This window comes from Melanerpes formicivorus, unplaced genomic scaffold, assembly GCF_026170545.1.
Source record: "Melanerpes formicivorus ecotype bairdi unplaced genomic scaffold, bMelFor1.0.p_v2 SCAF_65, whole genome shotgun sequence".
In the NCBI taxonomy this organism is placed as follows: Eukaryota; Metazoa; Chordata; class Aves; order Piciformes; family Picidae; genus Melanerpes; species Melanerpes formicivorus.
The window spans coordinates 1,329,241-1,353,883 of NW_027142417.1; the positions used below are offsets into that span (position 1 = coordinate 1,329,241).

The 24,643-nt window shown below is 49.4% G+C and overlaps 1 protein-coding gene across 1 annotated transcript in view; it reads left to right on the forward strand.

Annotated features, from left to right (window-relative positions):
* Positions 1-24,643, forward strand: part of CLVS1 (clavesin 1) — a 73,268-nt gene that overhangs the window by 24,773 nt on the left and 23,852 nt on the right. The window contains exon 3 of the mRNA XM_068162468.1: positions 4,580-4,754. Within this exon, the coding sequence (XP_068018569.1) occupies positions 4,580-4,754 (175 nt within the window). The remainder of the gene's footprint in view (positions 1-4,579; positions 4,755-24,643) is intronic.

Here is a 24,643-nt window from a genome sequence, read left to right on the forward strand (position 1 = left end):
TTGGAATTGTTCTAGGAAGGAAATTATCCATGGCTGGTCAAGATATTCCTTGTGAGCGTTTGCTGTGCATGCAACCCATTCTCTCTGCGGACAAGCAGAGAAGCCTCGGCGATTTCTTTGCACATAGGAGCTCTTCAGACCCCAGACAGATGAGACAAACAAGCTCTTTCCAGCACATGAATCAGCTGTGAGCTCCTCTCTTTGACTGTTCATCTTCTCTACTGCAAGATTAGTCAAGTGAGTCACCAGGTTTCTCCACCATTCCTCATTCTGCAGCTTATTCTTCCTGGCTGCCCTTCAGCCAGAGGCTGCCCTGCGTTGTGTGGAGTTCATCTAGCATCATAGAATGGCTTGAGCTGGAAGGGACAGTAAAGGTTATGTGGTTCCAACCCCCCTGCCATGGGCAGGGACATCTCCCACTAAGGAGATGCTCAAAAGGAGGGGTCTTTCTTCACCAAAAGGTCATCAAATGTGAAGATCAGGTCCTGCAGTGGTTGGACTGCCTGCCGCCTCCCTCTGAGGCCAGAGGGGCAGGGCAGCTACTCCAGAGCGTGAGGTTGAGTCGAGATGTGATTCCCCAAGGACTGTGTCAGTCATCTCCAGCACTGTTTTTCAGCAGAGGAAGTGCTCTAAAGATCAGATGTTCTCTAGGAACATGCCTGTGCCCAGCTGCTCAGAGAGAGCCATGTCAGAAGCCTTCACTGATGCTGTCCGCTTCAAAATGCTTCCTTGCAGGGTGACTTCTCTGACCCTTTGTTTTCCAGCAGTCCTTCAGCCTTGTTATCCATGCATCCCTTCAACAGGACTGGTGGCAGAGGCATGCAAATAGATCATTTCATTTCCCTGCAATGTCTTTATCCCCTTTAATTGTTCCCATTGCACCCTGGTACTCCACTGAGCCTTTTGGCTCTCTCTCAGCCTGCTTACACCTCTTATAATTAAGTAATTTCTTCTTATTTATTTTCATGTCATGCCTTTGGCTAATCTCCCCCCCCCCCCCCCCCCCCCCCCCAGATCCCTCAGCTGAACCATCTTCAGTTGTGTTCCTTACCACTGGCTCCTGTTGGGCTAACTTCCCATTTTCCAAAGGGTATTTGAAGAATCCTTTTGTGCTACCTTCCAGCCAAGGCAGACAGGGCACTCTCCCTCCCTTCTCCTTTTGCTCTTTCTGGGGCTTGTGCAAATCTTTTGTAAGTCCTTAGAAGGCTCCACACCGAATCCTTACAGCCCTGTACACATTCCCCTTTGTGTGGCAGCGATCTCTTTCACTTTGGGTGTGCCTGAAAGGGTTAAATCAGCGGGGAGAGGGGTCGGGGGAGGGAAGAGGGCATTTGGCAAAGGAACAAAAGAGATGGACGAGCAGAAAGTCGTTCCCTGTTCATGCATAGGAAATTATTTGGATGCAAATCAGTTCCACAGCTGAATGATGTGTCTCAGAGCCTCAAGATGAGGAAGCAGATGGCTTCAGCCTCAAGTGGCACTCTGACTTCTCTCCAGACCCAGCATTCCCAAAGCAGTGTGCTTGCAAACAGCCCACCTGGAGGACTTGAGTGCTGCTTCAGGTCTGCTTGTTCTCATCTGAAGGACATCTTTGTGTTCTCTTTATTTCTTACACCATGTCTTAAACATGCAAATACATAGAGCTGGGGAGGGATCTGGGCAGATTAGATACACCCCAAGAAGATGGAGCCACATCTCCCAGGCAAATCATTTCTAGTGGGAGCACAGGGAAGTGCTGCTGACTGATTGCTTGAGTCTGGTGATGGATATAGAAACCCAAACAGAGATTGGAATACCTCAGCTTAGAGTCTGAGAGGAAGATCTTGTCCTCAGACAGATGAAATCTTTTGTTGTGATTTGGAGTTTAAGCAGATTAGAGAACTACTGGAGAGAGTCCAGCAGAGGCTCCAAAGATACTGAAGGGCCTGGAGCATCGCTGTGAGGAGGGAAGGCTGAGAGCCCTGGGGGTCTTTAGCCTGGAGAAGAGCATCCCCCGAGGGGATCTTCTGCAAAGGGTGGGGTCCAGGAAGATGGGACCAGAATCTTGCCAGTGGTGCCCAGGGACAGGACAAGGGGCAACGAGCACAAACTGGAACCCAGGAGGTTCCATCTGTACAGGACAAATTTCTTTGGTGTGAGGCTGCTGGAGCCCTGGAGCAGGCTGCCCAGAGAGGTTGTGGAGCCTCCTCCTCTAGAGGGATTCCAACCCCCCATGGGGAAGCTGCTATGGATGCCCTGCTTTAGCAGGGAGGGTTGGAGTGGGTGATCTCCAGAGGTCCCTTCCAACCCCCACCCTGCTGGGATTCTGTGAAATTTAACCTAAAAATAAATAGCAGTTGTCAATCCTTCACTTCACATCACTAAGGAAAGGACTCCTTCTGCTTCTCTGTTCAGCACAGGCTCCCTGCATGATTTGGAAAGGTCAAGATCCTGTTGCTGCAAACGAGGGAGGAGTGGGCTGGTACCCAGCAGCAACAAAGTTGAGTGCCTTTAAACTCTCTCTGTTGCAAGTTGCCTCAGCAACTTTACAGAAGCATCAAACTTAGGCAGAGGCACAGTTCAGAAAGAGCATTTTCCAAGGGACCATTCAAAGAATGTCCATTTCCACTTGAAGCCTGCTGAAGGAGAAGAGAAAGACTAAGGAAACACTTCGACATTTACTCCTAGCAGAAATTTGCCCTCTCTTGCTGCCACTGGGGGCTCGAGGTCTGGACAGCAGAGGTTGGTTTTGACTGCACATCTTGGGGGGTTGTTGTTTTCTGCTCTCAGGCAGAATTTGTACCAACCCTCTTGCAGGCTTAGATGGCTTGTCTGAAATTAAAGAAAGCAGCAGCAAAGGATTAAAGGAAAATCTCCGTGGGAGCATGTGGTGTGAGCCTTCCCTGTACCAGGCTTCAGGTCTCATCACAAGCTGAGCTTTCCCTCTTGGCTGCTCTCTCAAAGAATCTGTTGTGGGTAAATTACCTCGAGGGGAAGGGCAGATGCTGAAGGGGCCTGATTCAGCCTGCTCAGGTGTAGAGATGGAACAAGTCACTGAAGTGGCCAGCTCAGTCCTGCAAAGCACAGGAGATACAGCCTGGGCTTCTCAGCTCAGACTTTCACCATTCTCTTCTCTGTCTCTCGCTGTCTCCTTTGGGGCCTCCAAGGTTGTTGTTGTTGTTATTATTATTATTATTATTATTATTATTATTTACATATATATTAGATCATTATTTTTAATCAAGGGAAGTGTTTAAGAAGAGTCTGAATGAGGCACTTGGTGCCATGGTTTAGTTGATCAGATGGTGTTGGGTGATAGGTTGGACTTGATGATCTCAAAGGTCTTTGCCAACCTGGTCTATTCTATTCTATTCCATTCCATTCCACTCCCTTCTCCTCTCCTCCCCTCCCCTCCCTTCCCCTCCCCTCTCCTCCCCTCCTCTCCCCTCCTCTCCCCTCCTCTCCCCTCCTCTCCCCTCCTCTCCCCTCCTCTCCCCTCCTCTCCCCTCCTCTCCCCTCCTCTCCCCTCCTCTCCCCTCCTCTCCCCTCCTCTCCCCTCCTCTCCCCTCCTCTCCCCTCCTCTCCCCTCCTCTCCCCTCCTCTCCCCTCCTCTCCCCTCCTCTCCCCTCCTCTCCCCTCCTCTCCCCTCCTCTCCCCTCCTCTCCCCTCCTCTCCCCTCCTCTCCCCTCCTCTCCTCTCCTCTCCTCTCCTCTCCTCTCCTCTCCTCTCCTCTCCTCTCCTCTCCTCTCCTCTCCTCTCCTCTCCTCTCCTCTCCTCTCCTCTCCTCTCCTCTCCTCTCCTCTCCTCTCCTCTCCTCTCCTCTCCTCTCCTCCCCTCCCCTCCCCGAACCTCTCCTCTCCGAACCTCTCCGAACCTCTTCTCTCCGAACCTCTCCTCTCCCCTTCTCCCAGAGCTGATGGAGTGATTGCAGCCAGCCTGTGCTACCTGCTACTTAACAAAGAGTTCCTATTTTGAGTGAATTCAACTCTTTTCCACTTTGCATTTGGTTCACAGAGCCAAAGCAGCAGCCAGCCTTCCCTTGTGCAAAGCTTTGGGTGGTTCCCTCTGTCGCAGCAGGAAGCCACTTGTGTTGTAACCATAACATTTAGATTAACTCTGCGCTGCTTTATTTCCTTTGCTGATTTCCCTCTTTGTAGCTGGGAGACCAGAAAGGCAAAGAAACAAACAAACAAAGACCTGGTGAAGAACATCCGAAGGAGCAGGGATTTAAACTGATAGCCTGAATCCATTTCATTCCACCACAGAAGAGATTTTTTTTCCCCCCAAGTAGCTTAGCTGCAATTTATTGTAAGCAATGCCATAAGAATCAAAAAAGAGAAAAAAGATTGGATCCAGGGTTTGTTTTATCCCCCAGTGAGCAGGACTGAGCACATCAAGCAGAGGAATGTGAGTGCCGGAGCGGGAGAGCTTTAGCGACACCTCTGAAACAACTCTCTTTTCAGGAGAAGCCTAGCAGAATAAATCCCTGTCCCAGCCACAGCACAGCTCAGCAGCTTGAGGCTTGAAGGTGACTGCAAACATTGATGATTTTCTATTGTTATTATTATTATTTCCCCCCCCCCTTCTTCTTTGGCTTTAGGAACTCCTTCATCGATATCCTTCGGGCTATCCTTCTCTCCTTGGAGGTGCTCATCGAAGATCAGGAGCTTCAGATAAATGGCTTCATTCTAATTATAGACTGGAGCAACTTCTCCTTCAAGCAAGCCTCCAAGCTTACCCCATCCATCCTCAAACTGGCCATTGAAGGGTTACAGGTAGGTGATGAGCAACACACCATTCCTTGCAGGCACAGCTCAGGGTGAAGGGTGGTAGAAGAAAATAACCCTGAATGCTTTAGTCTCCCATCCACTCTCAACCCAGATTGACCTTTCAGGCATTTCGTTTTGACTTCCTTGCTTTTACTTCAGCTGCAAGCCAGTGTGACCAGTCTGTGTGTTACTTGCTGCAGCATTAGGAAGGCTGGTTGGAGGTTGGAGGGATCTGTCAGAGAATCTGTCAGAGAATTCAGAGGGATTAAAATCCAGCAGCATCTGCCTCCTGCAGTGTGCACTCCAGCTGCAAGCACGTCTGTCTGCAGAGGGAGGGTGGCAGGGCCCTCAGCAGATGGAGGAGTGATGTTGCGTTCACACAGATGTGTTGGAGTTGGAGGGGAATGAGGAAGGGGGACGACAGGCTCCCTGTTGTGTCCCCACTCTGACTGCCTTCATTTGCTGACTCAGGATCCTATCAGGTTGTGGCTCTGGCTGCTCAGGGGCTGCACATCCACAGGGTGCTCCCAGATAAATAGGAGCAAGCTCAGACCATGTGCTGCTAGGTGGGGAGTGAGGGCAAGGCAACTGGGGCAGGGACAAATGGTGGTGCTCAGAGAAGACAACAGTCTGAGCCCAGCTCTGATGGTAGAGCTGAGATGGATTTCTAGGTCTGAAGTAGACTGATCCAAACTTATTGATTCAGAGAATCAGAGGGTGGGTTGGGTTGGAAGGGACCTGTGAAGCTTCTCTACTCCAGCTCCTGCACTAAGCAGGGACAACCCCAACTAGATCAGGTTGCACAGAGCCCCATCAAGCCTGACCTTGGTTGTCTCCAGGGATGGGGCCTCCAACCACCTCCCTGGGCAACCTGTCCCAGTGTTCCAGCATCCTCAGAGTAAAGAACTTCACAGTATCACAGTATCACTAAGGTTGGAAGAGACCTCAAGGATCATTGAGTCCAAGCTATCAACACAGACCCCATGACTAGACTATGGCTCCAAGTGCCACGTCCAATCCCCTCTTGAACACCTCCAGGGATGGGGACTCCACCACCTCCCTGGGCAGCACATTCCAATGACGAATGACTCACTTGGTGAAGAACTTTCTCCTCACCTCCAGTCTAAACCTCCCCTGGCACAGCTTGAGACTGTGAAACTTCCTCCTGATATTCAAGCAAGGTGTCCTTGTGCCTGGCCAAACTGTGCATTTCCACTTGTCCAGTACAGCCCAGTGCAGCCTTCATCCCATCTGCTTTCTGACCATGCAGCCAGCATCCTCAGAGTAAAGAACTTCCTCCTGATATCCAAGGCCTATTTAAGTTGAAAGGACTTCTGGAGATCTCCTTGCCCAGCCTCACTCTCAAAGCAGAACTGACTCCAGCCTTAGCTCAAGTTGCTTCCAGACCAGATTTCACCTAGCTGAATGCTTAAAAGGAGAGATTTTATAAGTCACTGTTTGCCTGCTTTATTTCTAGTACTTCTCAGGTATCCTGCAGTCACAAACACCTCAGGAATAATCTTCCCTGCTGCATGAGGATTTTAACTCTAATATATAGACCAGAAAGAACAATTTGTTCAACTAATGTGTGTGTGTTTTTTTTGGCTAACAAATTGTCTACAATTAGATCATGATTATCTCTGCTTTGTGTTAGTATTCAAATGTGAGGTGGAGAAACCTGCCAGCAGTTTTAAGCCTCTCTCCTCCTTTGTGGGGAATGTTCATCTTCCTCTAACATATTAGAAAGTCAAGCTGTGCAATTAGTCCCTAGGACAACATCTTATCTGCTCCTGCTGCTGCTATCACTTCATCTGCCTTCCTTCACAGAATAACAATCTGTGGTTAAAAAAACCTCCTCACAACCTTCCAGGCAGAACAAAGAGAAAGGTAAGGAACATTCTTAAGGAAATGAAACTCCAGCAAGGAGTCCTTGAGCCTGGCCAAACTGTGCACTTGACCAGCCTTCATCACACCTGATTCTGCCCCTGGCACTGCCAGGCACATGGCCATCCTTCTGGCAGCTTAGAATCACAGAATTGTTTTGCTTGGAAGAGACCTTTGTGATCAAGTCCAAGCCTTTACCCAGCACTGCCAGGCCACCACTAAACCATGTCCCTCAGCACCACATCCTCATGGCTTTGAAACCCCAGCAGGGATGGGGACTGCACAGCTGCCCTGGCCAGCCTGGGCCAGGGGAAGAAATTGTTCCTCTTGTCCAATCTAAACCTCCCCTGTTGCAACTTGAGGCCATTTCCTCTTGTCTTATTGCTTGTGAGAAGAGACCAACTCCCTACCTGGCTCCAGCCTCCTTTCAGAGAGTTGTAGACCGCAAGGAGGTCTCCCTTCAGCCTCCTTTTCCCCAGACTAAACACCTCCAGCTCCATCAGCTGCTCCTGGTGTCATTACTGGCCTTGTGGTGGTGTCATCAGCTTGCCATCCTGTGCTGGGCAGTGTCAGAAGGTTGCCTTTCTTGTTGAGGGGTGGGCATTCAATTTCTCATTTCAAGTCACCTTAGAATCACAGAATCAACCAGGTTGGAAAAGACCTCAGAGATCATCCAGTCCAACCTATTACCTAACACCTAACAGCTCCTGACAACTAAACCATGGCTCCAAGTGCCACATCCAAGCCTTTTTTGAACACCTCCAGGGATGGGGACTCCACCACCTCCCTGGGCAGCACATCCCAATGGCCAAGCTCTCTCTCTGGGAAGAACTTTCTCCTCACCTCCAGCCTAAACTTCCCCTGGCACAGCTTGAGACTGTGTCCTCTTGTTCTGGTGCTGGTTGCCTGGGAGAAGAGACCAACCCCCACCTGGCTACAACCTCCCTTCAGGGAGCTGTAGAGAGCACTAAGGTCTCCCCTGAGCCTCCTCTTCTCCAGGCTGAACACCCCCAGCTCACAGGGCTGTGCTCCAGACCCCTGCCCAGCCTCATTGCCCGCCTCTGAAAAGCATTTCCTCCCCCACAACCAGCAGGACTGTAACAGTCTCTGTGAAAAGCACAGGTTGGGTGAATGTGTCCCAGACTTTTCCAACCACTGGCAGGCTTGATGAGTTGTAGGAGTTGTGAATGTTGCACTCTGATTTGCCAGGTTTAGAAGCAAATCATTCATGCCTACAAAGCCCATATTTAGCAAGCAACGTTGGTGGGGGGTTTTTTTAGGGTAAGGGTTTTTTGGCTCTCAGCACTGCTGTGGAAATAGCTTCATTAAGACCTTGTTCTGCTGCTATTTCAAAAGAGCTGCTGCTGCCCTAATGTAAAATGGATGTGAGGACTGTCACTGAAATGCACTGAAGAGAGAGAAAAAAGTGAGTGGCATGTTGTGGTCACTGCAAGTGCTGAAGAGAGGTTCTGCTCCCAGGAGGTGCTGATGTCAGAAAGCAACTGTGACTGCTTGGCTCCTCCTTGTTTTCCCCAGCCCAGGCACCCTGCACACTCTGATCCTCAGCCAGGCAGATTTCATGGCTATCCCAGCCCTCTTTTCTGAGAGATTTTGGCTCATATTTAGTCCTGTGTGGGTCTAGTGAAGTGGATGGAAGGAAAATAATTCTCCCTCTCAATTTCTGGTGGGATTGAAGCCATATGTTCATGTGTTGCTATCTGAGACAGGAAATTCTAGCCTCCTCTGTCTGTAACAGCACTTTAAATGCCATAGCTGAACCCTCTTCCCATAGCTCTGCAATCTCTCACCTGATTCAGTACCTCAGACCATCCCTTTCTGAAACACAGAGCTCTAAAACAAGAGCTAGCAGTGCACTTGGTGATTTACATTTGTACTGTCAGCTTTTTTCCTCACTTTCAAACTGCTTTAAGCCAATGAATCTGTTGGCAGGTCCTGGGTTTGGGGCTTTGGGGTTGGTTGCATTTTCCTCAGTTTGTTTTCTCCTCAACTTGCTGCTGCTGCAGAGCATTATCAGCAGGGGAGGAGAACAAAGGTTACAGAGATAGAAATGCTAATTCATCCTGTGTTGCAAGACCAGCACTAGTCAAATCAGCCAGGCCTGGCTGCAGAGGTAAGTTGCTGTTCTACAGGATGCTCAGTTCCAACTGCTGTCAAGGGTGTGAATGCTCAGGAGGGTGAGGTCTGAGTTACATCACCACGTGGCTGAAGCTGAGGTCATGGTGAGGCCACATCTGGAATCTTGTGTCCAGTCCTGGGCCCTTCAGTTCAAGGAGGACCTCAGAGAACTGCTTGAAAGAGTCCAGCACAGAGCCACAAAGATGCTGCAGGCAGTGGAACATCTCCCTGTGAGGCCAGGCTGAGGGAGCTGGGGCTTGGAGCTTGCAGCAGAGGAGCCTGAGGGCTGCCCTCGTTGCTGGGGATAAAGATGTGCAGGGCAGTGTTGGGAGGATGGAGCCAGGCTCTGCTCAGGGATCTCCAGTGACAGGATGAGGGGCAATGGGGGCAAGCTGGAGCAGAGGAGGTTCCATGGGAACATAGGGAGAAACTTTCCCTGGAGCAGGCTGCCCAGAGATGTTGTGGAGTCTCCTGCTCTGGAGACATTCCAAACCCACCTGGATGTGTTCCTGTGTGCCCTGCCCTGGGTGCCCTGCTCTGGCAGGAGGGTTGGACTGGATGATCTTCTGAGGTCTCTTCCAACCCCTGACACTCTGTGTTTCTGTGAATCTGTGGCTGAAAGCACATTCTGCTGACTGTCACTCTGTGTTCTGTTCCTATTTCTGTCTGTACCACATCACACAAGCAGAGTTCATCAGAACTCTCTCTGGAGAGAAGCAGGCTGAGGAGGCTGCCTGAGCAAATAGCGGTGGCAGGGAAGGAGCGAGGTCAGCAAACACAGCTTTGTCCCCAGGTTTTCTTTGGCAACAGCCTGGCAGAAGTTCTGATCAGCAGTGTCCATCAGGAGAGCCATTAAACTCCTTCTATTTTATTAAATTATCTTCAGTTTCTCATCATCCACTGAAAATTGGAAAGGGGTAGCTCTGGGAGGAGAGGGAAATGAAAGGAAATCAATGATGCCTGACTTAGGGACACTGTTGTCAGATAGTGATATTGATGAAATTCTTCTGGAGGAGGAAAAAAAAAGGAAAAGAAAAGAGGGGGGAAAAAAGAGAGAGGGTTTCAAATAAGGGAAACTTGGCTAAGCCTCTCCTACAAAACTCTCTGAGGTACATCCACCCAGAGCAGCTCCAACGCTGAGATCCAGACAGATAGCCAAGCTGAGAGCTTTGTGTGGCCATGATCAGAGTTTATCCCACTTTAACATCTGGGATGAGATACAAGGTCAGGGAAAGCTCAGCCTGCTTGCAATGAGGTGAAGCAGTTTGAGCTTCAATATCAGCAACAGATTTAAAGCAGCTAAGTTTGTATTTATTGTTGTCATTATCATTATTCCCTCCTGCTGTAATTATGCAGGATCAAGAAACTCCCTGTCCATTGAATTACAGCAGCAGCTTCCCTCTCTCTTGACATTGTCTTACACAATCAGGTATCTTTCATGTTGAGCTTCAGAAGGAAGAGCCTAGAAGAGGAAATCTGCTCCAAAGGCAGACTGCAAGGTAGGGCTTGAAGGCAAGGCTGCATCCAGAGGAGCTCAGGGCAGCATGACCTGGGTTAATGGGTGTGATCAAATCTTTGCTGTGGTCAAACTGGGGATCTGAACAGAGTCCAGACAGTCCTCATGGAGGCTTCCTTGCTTCCAAATCCACTGTGTATGAAATCCAAAGCTATTTACACAAATACTTGAGTGAAAGCCTCTCCAAAATTTGCCCATTCCAAACATGCCAAACTTTCCCCATTAAATGCTGCTTCAAAGGTTCCCAAATCTGTTCTCCAGTTATTTTTTTCCCTCCATATTAGAATGTGCTTCATCTTAGAGACCTTGGCTCACCTACTGAGCATGAAGTCACTGTTACTGATGAGCACTTAGCATCATAGGATCAATAAGGTTGGAAAAGACCTCAGAGATCATCAAGTCCAACCTATTACCTAATACCTAACAGCTCCTGACAACTAAACCATGGCTCCAAGTGCCACATCCAAGCCTTTTTTGAACACTGCCAGGGATGGGGACTCCACCACCTCCCTGGGCAGCACATTCCCATGGCCATTTACTCTTTCTGGCAAGAACTTTCTCCTCACTTCCAGCCTAAACCTCCCCTGGCACAGCTTGAGACTGTGTCCTCTTGTTCTGGTGCTGGCTGCCTGGGAGAAGAGACCAACCCCCTCCTGGCTACAATCTCCCTTCAGGGAGTTGGAGAGAGCAAGAAGGTCTCCCCTGAGCCTCCTCTTCTGCAGGCTAAGCAACCCCAGCTCCCTCAGCCTCTCCTCCCAGGGCTGTGCTCCAGACCTCTCCCCATCCACTGAGAGCAGGTCAGCCTGATTCATTCCAGAAGCACTCACTCATGCTATCTGTGTCCAACAGCTGTTGGGCTCCATGGAGCCAGCACCCTCGGAGCTGTCAGTGAGGATGCCTTTGAAATTTTAGGAAACAAGGAAAGGGATTGACTCATTATGCATAAACTAAAGGCAGATAAACAGGCTTTGCTCCCTGCAAAAGAAAACCTGTGCTCATTGTGTGCCACTCATCTCCAGGGAGTTGACTGCAGTGAGGAAAAAGAAAAGCACAGGAGGCTGCAGACTCACATTTGTCACTTGAAGATTGGAATTAATTGCTCAGTAGAATTGATCAGCCCAGCCCTGTTTGCCAGTTGGAGGCTTTGGGGCTTTTGGCTGTGAGTAAAAGATAAACCACCATGTGGACAGCCCAAGAAGCTGGATGTGTTAAGTGGAAAGTCTTCTTTTAATGGCAGTTATTGTATTTCGGTGAAGGCCTCACCCAGCTGCTGATAAGGATTGGACAGGGAGAAAATTCTCACTCAGCCCTGGCCAGGAAATGGGAAAGCTTATTGCAGTAAGTCTGCTGAAGACTGAGAGCAGCTTTTTCTTCCTGGCAGCCAGCAGAGAGGCAGCTGGAGCTACCACCAGCTGTGCTCAGGGGTGAGCAGGTCTCATGAGGAGAGGCTGAGGGAGCTGGGATTGGTTAGCCTGGAGAAGAGGAGGCTGAGAGGAGACCTCATGGCTGTCTACAGCTACATGAAAGGAGGTTGGAGTGAGGCAGGTGTTGGCCTCTTCTCCCAAGTAACTGAAGACAGGCCAAGAGGAAATGGCCTCAAGCTGCACCAGGGGAGGTTTAGGTTAGGATTAGGAAGAATTTTTTTCCAGCAAGAGCAGTCAGGGACTGGCACAGGCTGCCCAGGGAGGTGGTGGAGTCCCCACCCCTGGAGGTGTGCAAGAAAGGTGTGGACATGGCACTTGGGGACATGGTCCAGTGGTCATGGAGGTGTTGGGTAGAAGGTTGAACCTGAGGATCTTTGAGGTCTTTTCCAGGCCTTGGTTCTGTGATTCGCTCTGGTTGGTTCTTCTCAACCGCGTTGAGCACAGCCCTTGCAACGAGCATTCCTGAGCAGCAGGGGGGCCTTGATGCAAGAATGCCAACCAGAAACATCTCAGAGATCACAATCATCCAAGGAAAGATGAAAGTATCAAAAGAAAAACTCATCCTGCTTCCTGCTCCCCTCCTCTCTCCCCCTTGCCCCCTGCCAAGCTTTGATTTCGACAAATTGTTGTTTTCTGAGTGAAAAAAAGCAGCTCAGTGGAAACTCCTCTGGCAGCTGAGTGCCTGCCCTGTCATCCAAACCTTCCTACCATCCTTGCAGGGTGAGTTTTGCTTCCCTTTCTGTTAGACACACACTAGAGCATCTGAATGCCCACTCTCATTTTTCGCTCTGAGCACACTCCCACTGCTTCTGACTCTCTGTGGCAGAACCAGCTTCAAGCGCAGGCAAAACCATTTCCATTTCAGAGGAGCCTGCCCAGCCCCACTCCACATGCAGTGAAAATGCAGCTAAGCAAAAGCAGGGCTAAGACAAATACAATTACGATGCAAATGCTCTTCAAACAGCAGATACAAATCCTTTTCTTTGTGAGAAGAAAGGCAGGAGCATGAATATGTGAGGAGCAAAATGCTTGTTCATTGCCCAAGAATGATGGAGGATAACAGGAGGACTTCCAGTAAGCTGAAACTGGAATTCAGGCTTGTCTGGGCTTGTAGAGTCATATCCATTTGCCAAGAGAATTCAGGAGCAGCTTTGGGTGAGTAGGAGTGTGCTCAGGAGGATGTGTGCTCAGTGTCTGCAGAGGTGGTTTCTGGTGGGCTGCTGGCAATGCTCGTGTGAATGGGCACCTGGAGTGTCATAGAAACACAGAGGACTGAACTTGTTTTGGTTGGAAGAGACCTTTCAGACCACCAAGTCCAACACTTAACCCAGCACTGCCAGGTCACCACTAAGCCATGTCCCCCAGCACCACATCTAGAGGGCTTTGAAACCCCTTCAGGGATGGGGCCTCTGGCACTGCCCTGGGCAGCCTGTGCCAGGGCTTGGCAGCCCTCTTGGTAAAGAAATTGTTCCTCATGTCCAACCTAAACCTCCTCTGGTGCAACTTGAAGCTGTTTCCTCTTGTCCTATCACTAGTAACTAGGGGAAAGAGTCTGGTCCCATCCTCTTGCCCCCCATCCTTTAGCTCTTGCTGAGCATTGATCAGATCCCCTCTAGGGCTGCTCTTCTCCAGGCTGAAGAGCCCCAGGCCCCTCAGCCTGTCAAAGCACCCAGCCATTACTGAGCTTTTTCCCCTCCTCTCCCTCCCTGCTCTGCCTCTGCCTGTGCTGGTTCCTCCTCCTCTAAACATGCAGAGAGCAATAAAGCTGTGAGGCAAAGCAGGCGTGCAAGGTGTGCTTTTTGTGGTGCTGAGCCCAGAGATTCCAACACCCCAGCTCTAATTAACCATTCCAGAAATCCCCCCCCCCCCCCCCCCTCCAATTTGTTATCCATGCCTGAGCGAATGTTAATGGGGTCAGAGAGCTCTTTGAACTGCTGCTGACAGAACAATAAAGAGTTCCTGTGGTTTTCAAGGAACAGCACAGGATAATTTTGCTTGCTTTGCAAGGGCATTTCTTAATGATATCATTATACCCCCTAAACTCCTGGTCCACTCTCTGCAACTCACAACACTTCAAATGACAAGTTCCCTTCCCTTCTCCCTGGGAGGATTGGATCTCAATTATAATTTATAATGTGTTACTTACTCAGTGAATATTCTTTTCCTGTGCCTCTGAGAGGTGCCAGCCATGGTATTTTAATGAAGCAAAAACCCCCCCCCCCTCCCCTCTTTCATACAGCCTCTCTCTTCCAAACCTGGAATCACAGCATTTAAAGGGCTAGACCTCGTGTGGAATCCTTGGCTTGGAAAAGACCTTTAAGATGGTGGGGTCCAAGCACCAGCACGGCCATTAAAGCATGACCCCGAGTCTGGGTTACTGAAGAAGGCAAGCAAATAAATTCCACTTGAGCTGGCTTCAAAGACAATGAAAATAACTTGGATTTGTCTGCCTTCCAGAGATAACTTATGCCTGAGCAGCATTGCCTGAGAACACATAAATAACCTGGCCAGCAAATTCCTGCCATCGGTGGTGAACTCCACTCAGGGGTTTGAAGGATTGTGCCCTGACCGCCGACACCCTTCCCAAGTCGTCTGTTTTGCAGAGATATTTAAGGCAAATTAGCTCAGTAATGTTGGTTAAGCTAACAAAAGGAGTGAGTGTTGTCATGAGCTGCAGCTCTTTGGTGTCTGACTCCCGGGATTGCTCAGCATTGTGTGTGTAGAGGCAAGAGAAGAGCCCCGGAATCATTCCAACCCCACCTGGCCCCTGTGATCCTGGGCAAGCTGCTGTGGGTGACCCTGCTTCAGCAGTGGGCTTGGGCTGGAGGATCTCCAGAGGTCCTTTCCTGTGGGGTGTGAGCCCCACAGATGTGCAGTTACTGGTGGCATGTTTAAAACCTAGCTCTAGCAGATGCCAATCTGGGAAGCAGAACGGAGGGCAAGTCCCCTCTCCCTGGGGCTGATGTTATCAGTGGGGCTGTGATTGAAGTCTGGAAGCTCTTGCACTGAAAAATCAACGGAGCACAGGGCATCAGGATACTTTGCCACTGCCACTAGTGGAACCTGTTAGGCCCTTGTACAAGGGTGAGGAGGTGGCAGATGGAGCTGCTAGGAATCAGGTGTGGAGCAAAGAAAGGCAGGCAGCTCTCCCTGCAGTGTGCTGCAGACCTGGCAGTCCTTGTCTTGAAGGGTGTGTGGATGCCACATGACTCCAGGAGACACTGGACAGGTTACTGCTAGAGAAATGCTATGACGGGGAGTAAGGAGACAGGAATTACATCTGACCCTAAAAGCTGAGAACAACTGAAGGTTGGGAGTGTGTTGGGTGAAGACACAAGTACCTGTTCCTCCTCTTCCCTCAGCAGCTGTGAGGGGCAGCTGGTCTGGGCAGAGCACACAAGGCCAGCTGGCTCTTTGGTCTGCCTGGCACAGCTGCCTTCTGCTCCAGAAGGAGCAACACTGCATCTGTCCTCAGTGGCTCCTTCAAGCTCTGCCTAGTCATGGCAAGAGTTTGTTTCCAACAGGCCAAAAGAACTAAACAGAAGTGCTCCTTAACTTTGCCCTGGGATGCAACCCATGTCAGGAGGGTGGGCTGCACTGCAGGGCTAACCCAGATCAGGTCACCTTGCTGGGTTACACTGAAGCACACAAAGCCAGCTCAGTATTGACCCACCTGGATATCCATGCAGCCCATCACACAGACACTGCAGTTTGCTCAGTCAGCCTCTCTGTCAGTGGTGTTCCTGGCACAGCAGTGTCTCCTTTTCCCCACCAAACACCAATGTATTTCCAGTTCCTAGCATGAGGGAGGGGTTTACACAGATCATGTTGCCTGAGTAGATAATGGTCTGATTCTGTCCCATGTGCTTTAAATGAGCAACCAACCAACCACCATCCCTCTCTGATCACCCCCAAAAGAGGGGAAAAAACACAGCCCAGAATGAAACAAAAGTGTCTGAGCCAATGGTGGGCAAGGTGAGAGGAAACCATCAGATGTATGCAGCCCATCTTCCCCGAGCTAGATGCTGCACTCGGAAACAAAGCTCCACTTGGAGGCATCACTAATTATTTCCATTTATTTTCCGCTCCAGTGAGATGTAAAAAGCTGCAGCTTTGAGAGGGCTTGCCAAGTGCTTCTGTTGATTTACATTAAAAGTTCACAGGAGGCAGAAATATTTGCCTGGAGGATAAAAATAAACATATTCAAGCAAACAAGATGCTCCTGAAAGTGTAGTGGGTGCTGAAATTTAGTGGGAAGCTGATTGTGCTCCTGCCCGTGCTTCGCTGAGCATGACCACAGCAGAGCTTGGGGGAGCCAAAGCATGGAGCAGCCAGACCCCCCCCACTGCTAGAATCATGGCATTGTTTGGGTTGGAAAAGCTCTCTAAGGTGGTCAGGGCCAACCATCAACCCAACACCACCGTGGCCATCAAACCATGCCCCAAGGTGCCACGGCCACAAGTCTCATGACCACCTCCAGGGATGGGGACTCCACCACCTCCCTGGGCAGCCTGTGCCAGTCCCTGACCACTCTTGCAGCAAAGAAATTCTTCCTCATCTCCACAGAATCACAGAATCACCAAGGTTGGAAAAGACCTCAAAGATCATCAAGTCCAACCCGTCACCACAGACCTCCTGACTAGACCATGGCACCAAGTGCCACATCCAATCCCCTCTTGAACACCTCCAGGGATGGTGACTCCACCACCTCCCTGGGCAGCACATCCCACTGGTGAATGCCTCTCCAACCTAACCCCTCCCTGGCACAATTTCAGGCCATTCCCTCTCCTTTTATCACCTTATCCCTAGGGAGAAGAGACCAACCCCCACCTCACTCCAACCTGCTCTTGAGTTTGAAAACCTGAGTGTACTTCGGGTGCTGTAAGCTCCTTGCACCTTGGGGTTTAGTCATAGATTCACAGAATGGTTTGGGTTGAAGGGACCTTGAAAATCATCTAGTGGCTGGAGCACTTCCCCTGTGGGGACAGGCTGAGGGAACTGGGGTTGTTCAGCCTGGAGAAGAGAAGGCTCTGGGCAGGCTTTAGAGCAGCCTTCCAGTACCTGTAGAGGACAACAAAAACGTGGGGAGGAACTTTGCACAAAGGCTGGTAGTGACAGGGTGAGAGGGAATGGATTGAAGCTTCAGGAGGGCAGATTGAGACTGGAGATTAGGAAGAAATTCTTTCCAGTGAGGCTGGGGAGACACTGGCACAGGTTGCCCAGGGAGGCTGTGGCTGCCTCCTGCCTGGAGGTGTTCAAGGCCAGGCTGGATGAGTCCTTGAGCAACCTTAACTGAGGCTGGAAGACAAATGAGCATGTTCCCTTTGTAAGGGAACACATCTGCTCCTGCACTGGAACAAGGAGGTTTTGAACAGGAAAAGGTCTAAATGAGGCAGCTGACAGGGTTTTGTTATCCAGGTTGTCTTTGTGCCTCCTCGGCCAGCTCTCTTATCATAACAAATGGATTAATAAGGAGTATTGATCCGTGGCTGTATCTTCACTGTGCCTTGTAGGAGTAGGTGCACTATAAATTAACAACTGGGCTTGATGATCTGAAAGGTCTCTTCCACCCAGGATCATTTTGTGACTCTATAAATGGAGACTGGAGGGAATGGAGTCTCTTTTTGCAAGGATGAAAACAGGGCTAATAAAGTGATTAATGAAACAACCTCCTGCCTTTTGATTGCAGTGAGAGATCTCAAGGTGGGGGAAAGGAAATAGCTCTGTGAGTATGAAGCAAACAAACCTTCCACCCTCCCCGGGAAAGGAAGAGCTGATGAGCACCACAGAGGTGCTCATCCCTGCTGTGAGGGGAAAGGAGGACAGATGCGTTTGAATTTGGTGGGAATTGCCTGTGTGTCACCCAGGACGGGCAGTGAATTTGTTTTATGCTCTGCCTTGCGTTCAACCTAGGAGGATTTTAAAGGCTCCTGCACGACCAGAGCCTGGTTTTTTGCTGAGGCAGCAGCCTGTCAGCAGGCAGCTGGGCTGCAGGGCACTCAGTCAATGGCACTGCAATTACTTACAAAGAAGATCAAGTAACCTCTAATTCTTTGGATCTTCGTCCTTGCTCACCTCCCCCAGCTTCCTTTCAAATGCAGGGCTAAAGAGGATGGAGGTAAAGGTAGAAATGCTCTCTTTGGGGTTTCAATCTCTTTGCCAAATAGACATAAAATAGAAAGGGGGACAAAAAAAAATCACCTGGGAGCTTTCTCCACTTTCATTGCCCAAATCCTACAGGAAGAGAAATTCCAGATCTGATCGTAGGTGAAAAGAAAGGAATCACAGCATAGAATCATAGAATCAATCAGGTTGGGAAAGACCTCAAAGGTCATCAAGTCCAAGCTGTCAGCCAACACCTCCTGACTACTAAAGAGTGATGCTTCTGCTTTTCCTGGAGTGGAACTGATTGCTTTGGTCTTTGCATCCTTTTAAAGGACCTTTCTGGGAATCACAAACTGTCTCCAGGCTTTAGGAGTCGCTGTGACTCAGGTTTTCCCTCTGGTGAGGGCAGTGGAAGAGGAGGTGATGTGCTGGAGGAAGGTTGGCTCAGACATCTATGGCAGCTCCTTGCAGTGGGTGCTGGCAGGTGGTTCAAGCAAAGGTGGTGGGGCCAAGAGATGGAGAGCTGAGCAGCACAGTTCTGACTATGTGGTAGAACCTGTGGACCACTTCTGTGCAGGGTTTGGTTAGCAGAGCTCTTACTTAAGCAAAAACTGCAAGAACAAGAGGACACAGTCTCAAGCTGTGCCAGGGGAGGTTTAGGCTGGAGGTGAGGAGAAAGTTCTTCCCAGAAAGAGAGATTGGCCATTGGGATGTGCTGCCCAGGGAGGTGGTGGAGTCCCCATCCCTGGAGGTGTTCAAGAGGGGATTGGATGTGGCACTTGGTGCCATGGGTTAGTTAGTCATGAGGTCTTGGATGACAGGTTGGACTTGATGATCTCTGAGGTCTTTTCCTACCTTGTTGACTCCATGATTCTATGATTTGACCTTCTGAAGAGGCAGCAGAGTGGGAATTCTGCAACAGCCTTTACAGCAAACCTGCCCAGATGGATCACAGGCACATTCTTGGGTCCAGTTGCCCTGATTTCATCGAAGCCACAGCTTTCACATGTCCTGTCTTTTGAAGGGAGGATGATATGCACCCAGCACTCCTCAGGCCATCCACAGCTCACTCAGGCATTTCCCAGCTGTTTTCATTTCAAAACTTCCAGGTACCTCCACAGCACTTGATGTTTCAGGCAGCTCTCTTCTCTTTCCTTTGCCTTCTTTAAATATTGATCATCCACCCTACAGGGAAGGAAGTAAAATAATTCATGAGCTGTATTTTCTTTGGCAGCAGACACAGAAGCAATGTCCTCTTTGTTTTTCTTTTAATTCAGAAAACCAAGGGTCATTTTCTCTTGGCTCCTTCCCCCTCCCTTCCACTAGCATAAAGACTTTGTACCCGTTTGAGTCTTGCCCACAGCAAGGTCTGAGGAGTAAATGGGCTGCTCACACCAATTCCCACAGCTGACAACAAGGGCAAAAGCTTTTGCTGACTTCAGGCCCAAGAATTTCAGCCTAGTGAGTTCACTGTGGAGTATTTGCTCTTCTCAGAGTTTGGAATCACAGGAGGGTTGGCACAAAAGTGGGACTCTAGAAAGCTGCTGCTGCTGCTGCTGCTGATTTGGGTCTGAACTGCAGAGCCTCATCTATCATTTCTTTGGGTAATGCATTTATTACAGGCAGGAGAAGTGTTTTGCATCACTGGGGTTTATGAAGTTCCTGCATTTTTCCCCCTGTTGGCTAATCCCCCTCCTCCCTTCTCTCTTGAATCACACTTGCCTGCAGCTTGCAAGTAAGCAAATGCTTCTGAAGTAAGATTATTGCCATTGTGGCTGCATTTCACACAGAGTCCCACCGAATGCTGAGGATTGGAAGGGACCCACCAAGTCCAACCCTTCTGCTAAAGCAGGGACACCCACAGCAGCTGGAATGGAATGGAATAGCATAGAATAGAATAGAATGGAATGGAATGGCATGGAATGGAATGGCATGGAATGGAGTGGAGTGGAGTGGAGTGGAGTGGAGTGGAGTGGAGTGGAGTGGAGTGGAATGGAATAGGAATGGAATGGAATGGAGTGGAGTGGAGTGGAGTGGAGTGGAGTGGAGTGGAGTGGAATGGAATAGGAATGGAGTGGAGTGGAGTGGAGTGGAGTGGAGTGGAGTGGAATAGGAATGGAATGGAATGGAATGGCATGGAATGGAATGGCATGGAATGGAGTGGAGTGGAGTGGAGTGGAGTGGAGTGGAATGGAATAGGAATGGAATGGAATGGAGTGGAGTGGAGTGGAGTGGAGTGGAGTGGAGTGGAGTGGAGTGGAGTGGAGTGGAGTGGAATGGAATAGGAATGGAGTGGAGTGGAGTGGAGTGGAGTGGAGTGGAATAGGAATGGAATGGAATGGAATGGAATGGAATGGAGTGGAGTGGAGTGGAGTGGAGTGGAATAGGAATGGAATGGAGTGGAGTGGAGTGGAGTGGAGTGGAGTGGAGTGGAATAGGAATGGAATGGAGTGGAGTGGAGTGGAGTGGAGTGGAGTGGAATAGGAATAGGAATGGAATGGAATGGAATGGAATGGAATGGAATGGAATGGAATGGAATAGAATAGAATAGAATAGAATAGAATAGAATAGAATAGAATAGAATAGAATAGAATAGAATAGAATAGAATAGAATAGAATAGAATAGAATAGAATAGAATAGAATAGACCAGACCAGACCAGGTTGGAAGAGACCTTCAAGATCATCGCATCCAAGCTATCATCCAACACCACCTAATCAACTAAACCATGCAACCAACTCCAAGTGGGTTTAGAATCTCTCCAGAGAAGGAGAACTCCACAACCTCTCTGGGCAGCCTGCCCCAGGGCTCCAGCAGCCTCCAAGTCAAGAGGTTTTTCCTTCTGGTCTTTACAGCTATTCAAAAAGGTGGGGTGGGAAAAAAAGCCCAAACCAACCCAAAGCAATCCCAGAGCCAGACTTGCTAATGAGCTAAGACCATGTAACTGCTGCAAAGATGTGGTGCTCCTCACTTCCTCAGCTGTTGGGGTCTTGCCAGGGCAGGGTAGAGCAGCAGGGCTGGACATGTGCCTGAGTGAAAGGCAGAAGTTGTGCAGTGGTAAGGAGATGTTTCAGATGTCATGGGACTCCTCTCTTTTCCCCGTTGAATCATCCTGTGGTGTGAAGTTATGATGGGGACAGAGTTTTATTGGAGGGGGAGACAGGCAGCTTGTTGCTTATACTCAGAATGGAAACATTTTCATAGAATCATAGAATCAACCAGGTTGGAAAAGACCTCAGAGACCATCCAGTCCAACCTCCTACCCAGCACCTCATGGCTACTAAACCATGGCACCAAGTGCCACATCCAAGCCTTTTCTGAACACCTCCAGGGATGGGGACTCCACCACCTCCCTGGGCAGCACATCCCAGTGGCCAATCTCTCTTTCTGGGAAGAATTTTCTCCTCACCTCCAGCCTAAACCTCCCTTGGCACAGCTTGAGACTGTGTCCCCTTGCTCTGGTGCTGCTTGCCTGGGAGAAGAGACCAACCCCCACCTGGCTACAACCTCCCTTCAGGGAGTTGTAGAGAGCAACTTTCTGCACCTAGGGCAGCTTTCTGCACCTAGGAGAGGGTGTGAGGTTCAAGCAGGACTGGGAGCAAAAGGAACTTCCCTGTGGAACTCTAGAGGAGTTCTTGAGAGGCACCCAAGCTGCTCACTGCCTCTCTGAGCCATTTTCCCTCTCTGCCAGGGCACTTGCTGGGATGTCTTACCTTTCCTCTGAGACCTGGAGGACATGATTAAAAAATGCCACTCCTGAGAGCACAGATGCTCTGCTTTCACCAGCCAGTCTCTGGTATTTCTACCAAATGCTCTGTCATTTCCTGGGCAGACCTCAAGAGCACTGAGTTCTGCTCCTGTGGCCACGTTTGTGCTCAGTGCTCCTCTTCACTTGGGCAACAGCCCTCAGTTTTTGCCTGGGGCTCATTAACCTGGGTTAATAAACTCTCATTATCCAAGGTTTCCTCATTCAGCTGCTGAATTGATGATGAGCCTTCCAGTCCATGGCTACATCAGAGTGAGAGGTTTCACATCATGTAATTAAAATCCCCATTATTCTGGCATGAAGGTGACTGAGCTGACACAGAGCAAACTATGCCTACTAATTCAGAAAATAATGCTGCAGAGTGAGGCACTCAGCACTCCTCTCAGCCAGAGGTCTTCCCCATGCCGGCACAGGACACAGCCAGAGGACTCCAGATGCTGGAAGGGGCAAACAAAGCATTTAAAATGGGTGAGTGAGTCAGGAGGGCCATGGTATAGAAGGGATGGAAGATGTCTAAGATCATCAGCTTGGCAGGGAGCTCAATGAGAGAGGTGTGAAGGAAGCAATTGAGGCACACCCACACTGCATCGAGTGGACTTGCTAACTGAGGTTGTGTGCAGTCAAGGGATGCACTCTGTGGTGAGGTGAAGTCATGGCTTTGGTACCAACGGACTTGTCTTGTTGACTCATTTCCTCCCCTTTTCCAAGCCAGTCATGGAACTGTCTTGGGAGGTGCCATAGAGCCACAGAAGCTTAGAACTGTTGAACCAGTGAATGACTGAATCAGTGAATCAGTGAAACATTGAATCATAGAATCACTGAATCAGTGAATCAGAGAATCATTGAATCATAGAATCAGTGAATCACTGAATCAGTGAATCAGAGAATCATTGAATCATTAAATCATTAAATCATTGAATCAGTGAAACATTGAATCATAGAATCATTGAATCAGTGAATCATTAAATCATTGAATCAATGAATCATTGAATCACAGACTCACTGAATCATTAAATCATTGAATCAGTGAAACATTGAATCATAGAATCATTGAATCATTGAATCACAGACTCACTGAATCATTGAATCACAGAATCATTGAATCAGTGAATCATTAAATCATTGAATCAGTGAAACATTGAATCATAGAATCATTGAATCATTGAATCATTGAATCACAGACTCACTGAATCATTAAATCATTGAATCAATGAAACATTGAATCATAGAATCATTGAATCATTGAATCATTGAATCATAGAATCATTAAACCATTGAATCATAGAATCATTAAATCACTGAATCAGTGAATCAGTGAAACACAGAATCATTGATTCTCCAAGCCTATGCTCCAATGATTCTAGGTTTCGTAGAATCCTAGCATCACAGAACCACTGAACCACAAAATGGTTTTGGTTGGAAAAGACCTTTAAGATCAAGTCCAAGCACAGTCCAGCTCTGGTGGCTCCACACCATCCTTTTGTTGTTGTTCTGGTCCTGCTGTTTTGTCACCTTGTGGTGTTAAAACTAGCCAGCAGAGGCTGGGGGAGTGGAGATCCTTCGGTGAGGGAAGGAGGGTTTCACTTTGCCCATGTTGCCAGAGAAATCCTTTCTTGTTTACCTGTGTAAACAATTAAATGCTCATGTAAGGATGGTTAAGTGTTTATAAAGGGCTTCCTGTGGCTTCCCAGTCTGGAGCTTCTTTACTTTGCAGCACAGCTGGTGCTCCCAGGGCCAGGGGAGAGGAGCATTTAAGTGCTCCCTGCAGGCCAGAGAGAAATCTGAAGGCAGGGGGCTTGGCCTCTGGTGAGGATGCTCACATCCTGGTTCCAAGGGAAGGCTGTGCCTGGGCCCTGTGCAAGCAGAGGAGACTCTATCTCTTTGCTGCTTTAACCATTACCTTGTTTTAGCCAGGGACTTTCACAAGCAGCCCTCCAGCATCCTGGGTGTCTGCAGTGAGCTGCTTCTGCTCAGAGAGGGAATTGAACTCCGTGGATTTCAAAGCTTGTTAGGGTTTGGGCTCTGTTTTACCCTAACCCCAAAGGGCCTTCTGGATGAGACATTCTCTTTTACAGTAGATTATTTTCTTTTCATGGCTGCTTGTTTCTATCTTCACCTGTTTTGGGACCGCAGCAAACATCTGGTGAGCAGCTCTAAGCCTGCAGTGTTTGTGAGCCTGACACTGGGAGTTTAGAAAATACACTTTGTGGCATTCCCAGGAGGAAAGGCAGCTACAAAAACAAAGAGCAGTGGGATAAGAGGGGCATTGTGCCTTCTAGGAGACACTGCAGTCCTCCTGACCTCTTCAGAGTCAGCATTTCACCCTAGCACTCCAGACAGCTAAGCACAACAAACTGTAAAGGACTGGAAAAGCTGAGGGAGTTTCAGGACCCTTCTCATCTCTCTTAGCCTGCACTGAGTACTGCTTAACTCTTGGCAGAATCAGAGGAGCCAGAACTACTGCTGCAGAGTCTCACAGAAGGGGAAGTGCTGAGCTCTCAAATGGTGCCTCTGGAGCATAGGGTTATAGAATGGCTGGAGTTGGAAGGGACCTTGAAGACTATTTCGTTCCAACCCCCCCTGCCGTTTGCAGGGACACCTTCCACAGGACCAGGCTGCTCATGGCCTCATCCAGCCTTGCCTGGAACAGAATCACAGAGTCACCAAGGCTGGAACAGACCTCAAAGCTCATCAAGTCCAACCTGCCACCACAGACCCCATGACTAAACCATGGCACCAAGTGCCACTTCCAATCCCCTCTTGAACACCTGCAGGGATGGGGACTCCACCACCTCCCTGGGCAGCACATTCCAGCAGCTAACAACTCAGTGAAGAACTTTCTCCTCACCTCCAGTCTAAACCTCCCCTGGCACAGCTTGAGACTGTGTCCCCTTGTTCTGGTGCTGGTTGCCTGGGAGAAGAGACCAACCCCCTCCTGGCTACAACCTCCCTTCAGGGAGTTGTAGACAGCAAGAAGGTCTCCCCTGAGCCTCCTCCTCTCCAGGCTAAGCAACCCCAGCTCCCTCAGCCTCTCTTCCCAGGGCTGTGCTCCAGACCCCTCCCCA